Source organism: Vipera berus (genome assembly GCF_964194415.1).
Source record: "Vipera berus genome assembly, chromosome: 2".
Lineage (NCBI taxonomy): Eukaryota > Metazoa > Chordata > Lepidosauria > Squamata > Viperidae > Vipera > Vipera berus.
Genome location: NC_138203.1, coordinates 245045273 through 245059937, shown reverse-complemented (window position 1 = coordinate 245059937; position 14665 = coordinate 245045273). Strand labels below are relative to the sequence as shown.

Genomic DNA, 14665 nt, shown 5'->3' with positions numbered 1-14665 from the left:
CCACCACTGGTTGTATGTGTAAGGATTGCTTGTAAATCACATTTTTCAATGTTGTTATAACTTCAGACAGTCATTAAATGAATGGCGGTTAAGTTGAAGACTACCTTGAAAGGATGCGATATTATCTAAGGTTTTGCAATCTAATGGAAATCTACTCATACAGCCCTGACAGTAGAAATACAAGTAATTGTTTTTCATCCTTTCAGACTGGTCCTGTCTCGTTTTGAGTTTGAGGAGTTATCATCTGGAGAGAACACACTGGAGGTTGGTGAGGATGAAGAAGAAGTCTGGTTATTCTGGCGAGACAGCAGCAAAGAGGTCCGCAGTAAGAGTATCAGAGAGCTGGCACAAGATGCTAAAGAAGGACAAAAAGAAGACCGGGATGTCCTCAGTTACTACAGGTTAACATTACAAGTAATCCTTGGCTTTAGCAGCATAACCTGAAATGTGTACACTAGAGCTGTTTGTAGTTTTATTTAATGGAGTATTCTTAATATTAACTCCAATATTCATAATTAATTTTAAATGGTAGCTATCAAAACATATTCAGTTTGGATACTGTAAAGAACTTGGAGTGATAACAATTTTATATAGCTCTGACAACAGGTTGATAGAGCTGTTTGTAATTTTATTAAATGGCCTATTCTTGAGACTTGACCTCTAATATTCATAATTAATTTTAAATGGTAGCTATCAAAACATTTTCAGTTTGGAACTATTTGGATATCAGAAAGAACTTGGAGTGATAACAATTTTATATAGCTCTGACAACAGGTTGATAGAACTGTTTGTAATTTTATTAAATGGCCTATTCTTGAGACTTGACGTCTAATATTCATAATTAATTTTAAATGGTAGCTATCAAAACATTTTCAGTTTGGAACTATTTGGATATCAGAAAGAACTTGGAGTGATAACAATTTTACAGAGTTTGGTTTTATACAGCAGCTTCTGAATTACAAATAGCCGAAATGATTTGGAAAATCAGCCGTCACAGTGAAAATGCTTCTTTATTTTATAAAATATAGATCTATTATTTTGTTCTTTATAGGCTGTCATTTTAGAGATAAATAACTGGTCAATCTGATACATTTTTCAAAAATATTTGGCTGTGTGGTAGTGTTATTCAAAACATTCTGTAATTCTTGTGGACTCCAAGGCTGTGTTTGTCTAATGTAATAAACACAAAAAAGCTAATTCAGTGAGAACTTGCCATCATTATAGCCTCATTTGGATGCTTCACTATTAAGTTTGATGACTTCCATGTCCTGTAAACATGGAGTGTCTACCAGTTTGAAACTGGATGTTGGACACTAACAATATATGTTTGGTAACATGATCCAGTTTACATTGGACAATGCACAATGTCAGCTGCTCCAGTTTCCAGTTTCGTGGCAGAATTCTGCGTTTAATTAAATAGGAACGAGGTCTTGAAGCATGAATGTTTGCTCAGTAAATGTACAGTGTAATTTACCATCTGTTCTTTAAATCTGATCCATTTCTAAAATATATTTCCATAATCCATAAGACGTGTTTTCCACTCTTTGCATCAGAATATGTACCCTATTATGTTAAGCATGCCTTCTTTCTAGCAGCATCTTTAAAATGAGGTTTCCCTACCCCAAGATCCAGATGTTCTCCCACTCTGCTATTGTTGTACCCCAAACCTTTGGCGAGGGAGAGTGAGAACCCTCACTTCATTACAACGGATCTGTTGTGTTTGGAATCTTCTATCTTCCATTAATTTTATTATAATTTCTTTGATGTGAACTGCCATGGTGATGATGTTGATGATGATTTTCAGTCTTTGGGGTAAAATGATGCTTTCCTTATTTTTCTTCTGCTTTACAAGGTACCAGCTGAATCTTTTTGCTCGGATGTGCCTTGATCGCCAGTACTTAGCTATAAATGAAATATCTGGACAATTGGATGTCGACCTTATTCTTCGCTGCATGTCCGATGAGAATTTGCCTTACGACTTGAGAGCTTCATTTTGTCGACTGATGTTGCACATGCATGTTGACCGAGATCCCCAAGAACAAGTGACACCTGTGAAATATGCTCGACTATGGTCAGAGATACCATCTGAAATAGCAATTGATGAGTGAGTATTTGTGACCAAATGATTCTCTAAATCAGGGGTAGGCAACCGTGGCTCTTTTATAAAAGGGCCAAGGTTGCCTACCCCTGCTCTAAATGAAGCATGGCGATCTTAAATCCTTGGGAGTACTTCTTACTGTTAAAGAATTCTCTTGGAGGAAAATTGCCATGTTAGTCTGCTGTTGCAAAAAAAACCAAATCAGAAAGAGTCTAACAACATCTTTTCCAGCTCACAAAATTTTATGCCTTCTAATAAAATTGGTTAGTTGAAAAAAAAGAGCCTACTATAGTCCTTCTGGTAAGAATTTCCAGTATCACTTGTCAAGTTCTATGCAAATTATCAAATTGTACAAAAAATTCTGTAAATATTTTGGACTCCAAGGCTGTGTTTGCAATGGTCGTAAGTGTGAAAAATGTGTCACTTTTTTAATGCTGTTGTAACTTTGAATGGTTGCTAAATGAACTGTTGTAAGTCAAGGACTACCTGTATTTTCATAAAGTGTTTAGTGTTTAATCTAAATCAAGTAATAAATTTCTTGCACATACTTTTTTTTCAAAGAAAAAAAGAAAGCAGGACTTTTTAAAAATTTTCCCATTTTCCCCCCTTGTTTTTGGATTATTGTTTAGCTACGACAGCAGTGGAACTTCCAAAGACGAGATCAAGGAGAGGTTTGCCCAGACTATGGAGTTTGTGGAGGAATATTTGAGAGATGTTGTTTGCCAAAGATTCCCATTTTCTGATAAAGAAAAAAATAAACTCACCTTTGAGGTAAATGTTTTATGCATCGAGCTGAGCTGCCAGATCAAATGTCGGTGATGCTAACCCTAGGTGACTGAGTGGTCAGATCACGTACACATATTTGTAATATTTTCTCCAGTCTGCCAGTTGATTTATTCATAAATAAGTTGCATAGCACCTGCCCAGCATACCAAACAAAAAACAAAACAAAACAAAAAACATTAAAAACTCAGGTCCAAATTGAGTTAAAAAGATTAGGGGGCAAGAGAAAAGAAAGATCTCTGCCAAGTAGAAAATCTTCTAGCAAATCCTGCACTCGCTGAAAAGATAATATCAATAGTTGAAGGCAGTTTCAAATGTTTTCCAACAACTTGTTCTATTTGCTTAGTTTTATACCTTTCTTCTCCCCAGTAGGTTGCCTTGAATAGGAAGTTTGCTAGCAAATTACAGCAATAACTCTGCAATAGAAACAGCAGTAAAATACAATTGGGCATACATCTCAGTGTGCTAATAGCAGCATCTTAAAATACTTAAGAGAACAAGGAAGTTTTCATGTGGCACTGAAAAGCCATAATGCAGATGTTAAATGGCCTCTCTTTTCAACAAATATGTGATGCTGCCCCAGAAATGGTCTTTTTTTGCTCCCATCTGCCTCATGCAAAAGACCTACAGAATTTGTCATCTGCTATAAATGCTGGAGATTTTCCAAAATTATACATAGAAGTTTTTACCCACTCAAAAGTGTTTTGGTCGTTAAAAATCTAATTTAATCAACATGAAAGAAATAATAATAATTAAATGTTAGCCATATATATGTTATGTATATATATAATATGTTAAAATGGAACTGTTCTTTTGCTATTCTTTGTGTTGTATTGTATTATTATGTAAATAATAACTGAAAATAAACAATCCCCTCAACATCAGAAAACCTAAATTATTATAAAAATCAGAAGTATATAATCTGAAAAAACATAGTCACTGATTATTCAGTATTATAGCACTGATGTGTATTTTAGAATAAGGGTTTTAGAAACTTACTGTTTTGCATAAAAATATTATGTCTACATTTATTTATTTGTCAGATTTAAAAATTGCCCATCTCCCTCACAGAGAGATTCTGGATGGTGTGCAATAAAATATGAAAAGCATAAAAATAGTGTATAAAATTTCAAAGAGGGAAGGAATGTTAAAAATTAATTAAAAGGTGGGGGTGGACTTTCACGGCTAACTTTGGTATCTTAGACAATTTTATTAATTTTTGAAAGAATATTGAGTTTGTAAAAAAAAAAAAGTCCAGTTCAACTGATTATCTTTTCTTCTTTTGAAAACAGGTTGTGAACTTAGCCCGAAATCTGATATATTTTGGCTTCTATAATTTTTGTGATCTTCTAAGACTAACAAAAATTCTCTTAGCTATTCTGGACTGTGTACATGTTGCAACTATTTTCCCTATTACAAAGGCCACAAAAGGGGAAGAAAGTAAAGGTAAGAATGGCAAGGAAAAGTGAAGGAGACATTGAGAGACATTTGATCCATGAAATAATACGATGGCAAGGTCTTTAGGCTTTACCCTCAAGCCAGTTGCAGTATTAGATTGCTACCCGCAATCATTTTACACCAAGAATCAGGATAGTATTTCCTACAAATGCATTCCAATGTAGAGATTAGAATCTTATTTATAACATTTATAATTTTTGTTTGGTATTATTTAAAAATGCAAGTTTGTGAGCTTACATGAAATCTTGCACTTACAATCTTGAGAGTTTGAAATTATGCATTATGATAAGTTCTCAACAGTATTCCTTGAATGGTAATTTGTGGGAGTATCTTGCAAAATGCCAATACAGAAAATTGGTGCCATTGAATATAAAAATAAATCACTCTGCCTTGTAGCTTTCCTTCTGAATGCTGAAATTTTTCTTTTGTAAAAACTATCTTCCCTAGGAGTCTTGAACTAGTATAACCAGACCCAAATGGAAATTATGAAACAAACAAAATGTCAATGCTTTAAAAGTGATTGGAATTTTAATAGAAGCTTTGTAGTTTCAGTTTATTTACAGTGCATATACCAAGTTATTTTGGTTGGCCAGAAATATGATTTTTAGCATCTGTTTCAGCTTTTTGTGCATAATAACTAGATAATACTAGTTATGGCATAGTTATACTTCAAATCTGTAGAACACCCATAGGTTTCTCGTTGATTAAGTTTTATGCAACTCTAGTTCTGAAATAATGTATGAGAGTCAGTTTAGTCTAGTGTTTAAGCTATCAGACTAGAAAACAGGTGACTGTGAGTTCTAGTCCCGCTTTTGGTATGAAATCTGGCTGGGTGACTTTAGGCCAGTCATTCCTCTCAGCACAACTCACCTCACAGGACTGTTGTTGTGGGGGAAATAAGAGGAGGGAGGAGCGTTAGGTATGTTTACCACCTTGAGTTATTTATAAAAATAATAAATGCGGGCTATAAATTAATAAATTAATACAAATTTAAAATGTTTGTGGTATTTATCTGTTTCTGAAGGGAGCAATGTGATGAGATCGATCCATGGTGTTGGAGAGCTCATGACCCAAGTGGTACTAAGAGGTGGTGGGTTCTTGCCTATGACACCTTTGGCTGCTGTCCCGGAAGGTACCGTGAAGCAAGTTGAACCTGAGAAAGAGGACATCCTGGTAATGGATACCAAACTGAAAATAATTGAAATCCTCCAGGTATACTTCAGATGGCACGGCGTAGACATTTTGGCTGATGTCAGTTCATTCTTACATGGTTTTGATTTGATGCACAAGAATCTTTATCAACTAAAGTTCAACACTTAATTGGTGCCAGATAAGACTCAACAAAATTCAGGAGGAGTTGGACTTGGAGCCCTTTTGGGAATGCAACAGCTCTAAGCTGACAATGCATTTAACTCTGCCCACTAGCTCTGTCTGCTCTGCTCCGACTGCTCCTTCCCAACCTTAGAAAGAAGGCAACATTCAATCCAACAGATTTACAGTTTTTTTTCATTATCTTCGGAGGTCTCTGAACTGCATGAGGCTTTGCTTCTGTTGTCCCCCTTTCAAGTCACTATTGATTCAAATGAAATTTCTTCTTATTTCAGTTGATTTTACGTATAGAAAATAACCTCACTTACTTAATATACTTCAGATGTTTTGTTGTTTCTTTTTGTATCATGCATTTCTGGCTGATGTTCGCTAACCCTTTAAATGTGCTAAACCTAAGATCCACCAAACGTTGAAGCTCATTTGTCTCTTGGAATACAACCTGGATTTGATTGTATTATTAATATTGTTTTCATTTTTTGTTCAAATGTTGGAACCGCCAGTTTATTTTGAATGTGAGATTGGATTACCGAATCTCATGCCTTCTGTGTATATTTAAAAGAGAATTTGATGAAAGCAATGCACAGACATCTGATTCACCTTCAGGGAGCAATAACCAAGAAATGCCAAATGTACCAGGTCAGTAATTTGCATATTGTTGTATTACAGAATATGAGCACCCATTTTTCAGCTTGGGAGGCAGTACAGAAAGTATTGGCCCATTATTTTTAAGATTTGTGAGATAGTTTTAAAGCTATTGGTGGTGCATTTTGGGTCACAAAAGCTTAAATATATCCTGTTGATGTTGAGTTATTGTTTTATTGTTCTGAACTCAGCCTAGAGCATGTTATTTGTTTTCCTTTACAGGTGCTCTTGACTTTGAAAATATTGAAGAACAAGCAGAAGGGATATTTGGAGGCAGGAAAGTAAACTATGGCAATTTGTATTCTTTTGTTCTCAACTATATGTAAAATGGTTTCTCCAAACCTGGTGTTTATAGTTTTAGAAGATACATTCTGGGGGTCCACTGGTGTGCCCATGGGCATCTTTTTTGGTGCCCTCCAGGACTCTTTTGTGATTGAGCATGCCATCTTGGGAACTGTTTCCCAAGAAGAGTATGACTATGTTCTCCAAGGTACAGACGTATCTCCTTGGCCAAGAAGATTGTGAGCATTCAAATCACTTGTACCAATTATTTGATAACCCACTTAATTACATTTAAGCCTCCAGCATTACCTTCCTTTGAAAACTCAATTGAAAGTTACAAACACGAGAGTTGTAGAAGTTTATACAGTAGATATTTCAGCATAGACAGCAGAGAAACAAGCCAGAAACATAATTAATCATTTTATAATTATTTTGTTAAAACATATTCTAAAAGTATGCATATGGGTATGGATGTGTACGTATGTAGTCCTTCACTTAGAAGAGTTCATTTAGTCACCCTTCAAAGTTACAACAGCACTGAAAAATGTGAGTTATGATCATTTTTCAGTTATGACCTTTGCAGCATCCCCACCATCATGTGGTCAAAATTCAGATGCTTGGCAGCCGGTTCATATTTATGACCATTTCTGTTACATTCTGGTCACCTTTTGTGACATTCTGACACACAAAGTCAATGGGGAAGCCAGATTCATTTAACAACCAGGTTACTAGCTTATCAGCTACATTGATTCACTTAACAATTGTGGCAAGAAAGGTTGTAAAATGGGGCAAAACTCACTTAACAAATGTCTCATTTAACAACAGACATTTTGGACTCAGTTGTGGTAGTAAGTCAAGGACTAACTATATACAGTATGTGTATTTGTGTGTGTGTGTGTGTGTGTGTGTGTATGTATATACATATACATATACATACACACACACATATATACATATATACACATACACACACACACACACACACATATATAATATGAAGAGCAGGATGGCTCAATTTTTTAAAGATTTTGAACGTTAGCTGGGAAGCTGACAGCCCAGGTTTGAAACATGAATGCCGCACAATGGGGAGGCTTCCGGTCCTTGCCCCAGCTCCTGCCCACCTAGCAGTTCAAAAGTATGCAAATGCAAGTAGATAAATAGATACCACTTTGGTGGGAAGCTGTTGCATTCCATGTGCCTTGGCATATAGTCATGCTGGCCACATGACCATGGAAATGTCTTCAGACAAGGCTGGCTCCCTCGGCTAAGAAATGAAGAGAGTACCACCCCCTAGTATCAGATACAATTGGACAGGGGAAACAATATACCTATCAGAATGGAAAAAAAGTAAAGAGAGGAATATTACTGAAAGGGGCGTGACCTTCTGTTCCATGTGGATGAAAGGGAATTGGGAAATTCCAAAGACTCTTGAAGGAGAACTTTGGCTTTCCAACACCATGCTCTCTCCTTTATATTCCACTGGCCATGGTATCTATGCTAGCTCACACTTTATTCTAGTCTTTTCTTGTTTGATGTTTTCAGTGTCTTTATAAAGGAGCCCTTGCTTATTAATACAAATATCATTTCTAAGAAATGAATGATGCTCTCCTGCAGGTTATGTTTCAATTGTTTTATTGCTTCTAACAGTTGTTTTGTTTTGTTTTGTGGTTGTTTCTATATTGCTTTTTTCTTTTTAATACTGTGAGCCCCCAGAGTTACAGAATGGAGAATAAGTGGATGTGTATACATTTAATAAACAAACAACTAATATTGGCTACGCACTATAATGCTTAGATCTTTCCTTTAGTTGTTTCTGTTTATCAAATTTAAATGAGGCCAGTTGAGGGTTTAATCTGTTTTCTTCAGTTCTCTTATCTTGTCCTTTCCTTTGCTAGAAAAATACTCATAGGGGATTTTTATACCTAAGAAGTGGAGGTTATACTGTATATGTTCCACCAATAAAGAAAAATAAAGCAAATTGATTGGAGGGAGGCTGAACAAGAGGATGCTGTTAGTTTGAGCAGCATTTTTTTATTGTATGCTGCAGTGTTGGGTCATACACTACCAAAATCCAAGGATGAGAGGGGACAATTTACCATTATTATGATAACATATGATTGTTGAATATCCCAATTGGGAAAATGAAGATAAGCTGGGTAGAGCTCACCTGAAAAGTTTTGCAGTCAATGAAAGAAAGAGGTTACTACTTTTCATGGATAAAATGCAGATACTTGGTGTTGAGCGGGCCCCGAACAAGGAGTATATATCGGAGGTGGTGACCCTTTGAGAGCTGTATGCAATGAAATTTCATTTTGATGTATGCCGATTGGTGTACATTCAAAGTGACAATAAAGTTATGTGATCATGTGAGAGAAGTATGAAGGGAGAAAGTTGCTAATGAAGAAGCTGTCGTCCATTTTCCACTGGTGATTAAATACATGACTCTATATTCAGATTTTAATTTATAGCATTCTCTTTTTCCTAACACCAGATGAAGTATAGTCGAGAGAAACTGAGATGTCCTTAAGCTTACTTTAAAAGTAAGAGTTCTTACTTTTGTTTTAATGTTGTTATATTTTGTGTTTTCAGTGAAGAGAATACGCCACTAGATTTGGATGATCATGGTGGCAGAACTTTCCTGAGAGTTTTGCTCCATTTAACCATGCATGACTATCCTCCACTTGTGTCTGGGGCGCTTCAGCTACTCTTCAGACACTTTAGTCAGAGGCAAGAAGTCCTCCAGGCCTTTAAACAGGTAAATGTTTAAAGCTGTGCAATGTTCTCTGTTTGCTTTGAAATATGTAGAGCAAACACTTATTGCAACTAACCGATTGCAATTCATGTAAGGTTCAACTGCTTGTCACCAGCCAAGATGTTGACAATTACAAGCAGATAAAGCAAGATTTGGATCAGCTGAGGTCCATTGTTGAAAAATCGGAACTCTGGGTATACAAAGGACAAGGGCCAGATGAAGCTGCAGAGGTAACAACAGGAGAAAATGAACATAAGAAAAAGGAGGTAAGAAGAACTTTTATCAATGCAGTTTAAGAGCTGCAATGTTCCTTCTTGGCATGGAGTAGTAATCCTAGCCTAACTGATAACTATAAAACTATTAAGAATCGGTATAATATAGTCAGTATTGTATGTTTGGGAGCGGGGTGGTGGTGTTTCTGTATAATCTAGTTGAATGTATCTTCCAGTATGGTATAATGTAGTTTTTCCACAAATCTAATAAATAGATAAAATAAGTTTTTACTATTATTTTAATGAAATAAGCATTCTCCTTCTTGCTGTATAAAATGTTTTGACAGATTAGTGTTATGTTTTCAAAGGCTTGAAACAAATTATTGGTATTTAAAAATACCAAGCCAAACTATTTCTGGCTTCCAAACCCATCTTGTTTGATTACTAAGCCCATGTTTTAGCCAGAGTTCCCCTAGTTCTCTTCTTTTTGTCTAGTACAAGTAGTCCTCAACTTATGATCATAACCGAGCCTGCAATTTTGCTCAGGTATGACAATCATAAAGCGGACTGTCACATGACCATGCTCGATTTTGTGACCTTTTTCACAGCAGTTGTTAAGCATATGCCATGGCTAATAAGCAATGTTATATTAACATTCTTGCCTCTTTTAAATCCATATGTAAATAATTCAGCAAATTCACCCTTGGTTATGTGTCACAAACTGAAAGAAAAATATTTACTGGCAGGGTGAGAAAATATCGGCTTAGATATGTATGTGTACAATGTCAGCATGTCTCAATCTTTAGTCTGTAATAATAGCAATAAACATACAGTAAAACTTAAGTGGTAATTGAAAAATCTACAATATTACTGCAAAGTTGACAGAAAGGAAAGGAAATGTGCTACGTGCCTTCAATAATTATTACTGGATAATTAATGATAGGATATTAATTGATCTTACATGAGGAAAGGAATCTTCATAAATATTTAAGATTTTGTTAAAACGTCCATCTGCTTTTTCTCAATGCCTCAATACAGGCAAAACCTGCAGCAATAGTAAATATTGTAGAGTTCTGGTAAGAAAAAAATGCTCATAGTGTATATTCATGAACTCCAGGATTTTAAAAACCAATTTAATATATTGATTTTGTTTGTCCCTTAGGAAGGTCGCAGCAAATCCTCTAAGCCGGAAAGCACTAGTAGCTATAATTATAGGGTAGTAAAAGAGGTAAGATTCTTCCATTCCCAAATACCTATTTCATCTGTATACTCTTCTTTTTTATGTACGTGCTGAAGAATTTTAAATGTGTAACAGGGTAATTCTGTTTTTATTTGAGTGTAAAAATACTCTTTGACTTAGGGAAGATAAAAAGGCAGTTGCTGAATACATGGTGCTCTGTAGTTAAACAATTTTGGTTCCTAAAGAAGGGCTAAATGTTCGGTACAGGGATAAATGTTTGTTAACAATTTTAAAGATCATAACTCTGTTTAACTAGATTTTAATAAGCTCAAGATGTGATAAATTAGGCAAATGAAGTGTTGATACTGTGTGTCATATGTACATCTTAATTTGCATTTCAATTGGGCAAACAGCTTTAAGCTAACCCCAATATGTACTCCCATGTTTGCTTGGGGCTGAGGTGAAGGACAGAAATGCAGGATTGCTATATAATTTCTGCCTATAAAATATATGTAGCTATAGTGTTAGGATTCTATCTTGCTTCTCTCTTCCCTTTCCTCATTTCAAACAGAAAAAAACCTAGACTGACAAATTAAGCATTTTTGTCAATCATTCTGCTTCTCCGATTTATGAAATAACACTGTTAGAGAGACGTTCCCTGAATATGGGCTCTGTTATATGTCCAAAACCACTGATGCTGTTGGTGACTGACCCAGATTGGATCCTGTAGACCTGATACTGTTTAGAGCAAAGCAGATACAGTGTCAGCTCCTGGAAATACTGATTTATCCACATGAAACATCTGAGATTTGGATAAAATTTTTGCTGTATGTCTGTTATTGGAATGTGAAGAGACAGAAGCTTGTTTTCCTTGAATATGAAAATTAAAATGTGGGTCCAACATTGGGCTTTAGTTGTGGTAGCCACAGTCCTAACAAAATTGCTGCCTCATTTTCAGTTCGTTTTCTTATTTTGCTCTTAAAACCAAACTCTTTGCTTTTTATCATTCTTTGTTCTGTTGAAGAAAGACTTTTTCTTGTGCGATGCTATGTCTGGGGAAAAAACAATTGGTTTCTAAAAGGCATATGTCTTTGCAGATTTTGCTTCGTCTCAGTAAGCTTTGTGTCCAGGAGAGTATCTTGGTTAGGAAAAGCAGGAAACAGCAACAGAGATTGCTCCGAAACATGGGGGCTCATGCGGTGGTACTGGAACTCTTGCAAATCCCCTATGAGAAAGTGAGGTTTGCATGCATCTTTTACTTTAACTTTGTCCACAAAATATTTTCATATCTTTAATTCTGTCTAAAACACGCCTCTCATAAATGGTACTGGACATCAAAGAAACTGCTAAATCCCTATATCTTTGGAAACATTTTATTCATTTAATACTTAGCAATAGCACTTAGACTAATATACTACTTCACAGCGGTTTACAGAGTCAACATATTGCCCGCAACAAAGTGGGTCCTCATTTTACTGACCTCGGAAGGATGGAAGGCTGAGTTGACCTTGAGACAGTGAGAATCAAACTCGAGGCTATGGGCAGAGTCAGCATGCAATACTGCTGCCGTCACTGCTCTGTTGCTTATTGAAGCCACTTTGGACAGTATTTCTGCCAAAGCTTTCTCTATTGCAAGGATGAATAAATAATTTTGTTTTTATTGAGAAGGAGATAGAAGTGACATGTCTAAGACAATAGCTGGTCCTTTAGTTATGCATAGAAATTAATGCTATAATCTGAATAGCTGATTTTCATCCCAATTTAAAATTGGTAAATGTGTATAGTCTTGGAGCATACAGTAAGAGAAGCAAAGCATCACAGAGCATGGATGGTAAGAAGACGTTCAGAACAGGGATGACATGATAGCAGTGTTCCAATAACTCAGGGGTTGCCACAAAGAAGAGGCAGTCAAGCTATTCTCCAAAGCACCTGAAGGCAGGACAAGAAACTAATCAAAGAGAGAAGCAGCCTAGAACTAAGGAGAAATTTCCTGACAGAACAATTAACCAGTGAAACAATCTGCCTCCAGAAGTTGTGAATGCTCCAACACTGGAAGTTTTTAAGAAAAGACTGGACAGCCATTTGTCTGAAATGGTATAGGGTTTCCTGCCTGAGCAGGGGGTTGGACTAGAACACGGGTTGGCAACCCGCGGCTCCTGCGGCTCCCAGTCGCCCGGTGCGCGCGCACCTCTTCGAACGGGCAGTGGTGCGCGTGCACCTCTCCAAATTGAGAGTGGCACCGCCCGTTCCAAGGTGCGCGCGCACCTTTCCGAAGGGCGGAGGTGCGCGTGCACCTCTCCAAACCGCCGCCGTCCCGTTCGGAGGCCTGCCGCGTTCGCCTGGCACGTTCCCCCCCCTCCCCGGGCCTAGACGGGGCTCGGATGTCCGTGCGCGCGCGCGGGGGGCGACAGTCCCCGCAGGCAGGCTGCGCTGAGCATTACCCAGTTCCCCTAGAAACCAGCAAAAAAGAGGTTGGCGGCCTGGCCGGTCGGAGAAGGAGGAGGGGTGGGAGAGGGGAGCAATTTGCCTGCAGTCTTTGCGAAGTAGCAGCTTTAGCCACAGCTTCGCCGGAAGAAACCAACGGGCCCGCTAAAGCGCTTGGCGACCTTTGAGTGCGGGGAGGTGGGGTGAAGAAACCCGACACTGCCTCTGGTCCGGCTTCTCGGGCTCTCTCTCTCTCTCTCTCTCTCTCGGGGGGGGACGATCTCGCTGTGCCTCCCACTCTAAGGACCAGCCAGGCAGAGCCACGCAGGTAAGCCCTCCTCCCTCCCTGGTAAAAGAAAAGAAATGCAGCAAGGAGGTGCCAGTGGCGGACCTTCGGCATCTTCCCTCTTGTTCCTCCCCCCTGACCGTCCCCCGCTCCCGGTGGATCGAGGCTGGAAAGGAGGAAGCCACAGTCTGGACGTCGTGTAAGGAATAAAGGCGTGTCTCTTGAGGAGAAATTGCATCGCTCTTTTATGGTGGTTCGGAGACATGGACGAACGCGGCAGGTCTCCGGATGGGACGGCGGCGGCTTGGGAGAGGTGCGCGCGCACTCTCCAAACCGCCGCCATCCCGTTTGCACAGCTGCCGCATTCGTCCATGTTTGACGAACGCGGCAGGTCTCCGGACGGGACGGCGGCGGCTTGGGAGAGGTGCATGCGCACTCTCCAAACTGCCGCCGTCCTGTTTGCACAGTTGACGCGTTCGTCCATGTTTGACGAACGCGGCAGGTCTCCGAACGGGACGGCGCGCACCTCTCCAAAGGGGAGACCCGTCGCCGCGCAGGTACCTCCCATTTTGCGCATGCGCAAAATGTTTTTGCACACGCGCGTGAGTGGACGCAAGCGCGTGCACTTTTTGCAGCTTCCAATTTTTTGTTTGTGTGATGGAACCGGTTCTGAGTGGCTCTTTTCCTTTTTCCGGTTGCCGACCCCTGGACTAGAAGATCTCCAAAGTCCCTTCCAACTATTATTATTATATAAAACTTTATTCATAAAACATGAAACTCAGTCAACTGAACACTCAAATTGACTGGCACTAATGGTTGACATGGGTTGCTGCCAGCATCCTAGGTATCAACCAGGTGGTATTATTATTATTATTATTATTATTATTATTATTATTATTATTATTATTATTATTATTATTATTATTATTATTATTAAAAACTAGTTAAAATGGGGGTATTCCAGCTTCCCTTCATTGGGCCAGTTGCTTTCTTTCAGTCCAATCCACCTCACAAGATTAGAGTTACAGAGAAAATAAGAGGAGGGAGCATCAGGTATTGACTTCAGATGACTAAAAATCCTACTTATGTCAGGGAGTAAGGAGTTTCTTCCTAATAATCTTTTTGAAGGTTCTAACAATTGTAGACATATGGTGTGTATGTTGATTGCTAGCTAAATGGTAAGAGGACCTTCAAAAGAGAGTTTTGGAGATCTTGGCTA

At 38.2% G+C, this 14665-nt stretch overlaps 1 protein-coding gene across 1 annotated transcript in view; it reads left to right on the top strand.

Annotated features, from left to right (window-relative positions):
- Nucleotides 1-14665, top strand: part of ITPR1 (inositol 1,4,5-trisphosphate receptor type 1) — a 201613-nt gene that overhangs the window by 72662 nt on the left and 114286 nt on the right. Inside the window, exons 17-27 of the mRNA XM_081318646.1 lie at nucleotides 207-401; nucleotides 1853-2104; nucleotides 2728-2869; nucleotides 4174-4327; nucleotides 5364-5551; nucleotides 6169-6304; nucleotides 6533-6608; nucleotides 9182-9347; nucleotides 9440-9610; nucleotides 10719-10784; nucleotides 11834-11971. Of these exons, the coding sequence (XP_081174772.1) occupies nucleotides 207-401; nucleotides 1853-2104; nucleotides 2728-2869; nucleotides 4174-4327; nucleotides 5364-5551; nucleotides 6169-6304; nucleotides 6533-6608; nucleotides 9182-9347; nucleotides 9440-9610; nucleotides 10719-10784; nucleotides 11834-11971 (1684 nt within the window). The remainder of the gene's footprint in view (nucleotides 1-206; nucleotides 402-1852; nucleotides 2105-2727; nucleotides 2870-4173; nucleotides 4328-5363; nucleotides 5552-6168; nucleotides 6305-6532; nucleotides 6609-9181; nucleotides 9348-9439; nucleotides 9611-10718; nucleotides 10785-11833; nucleotides 11972-14665) is intronic.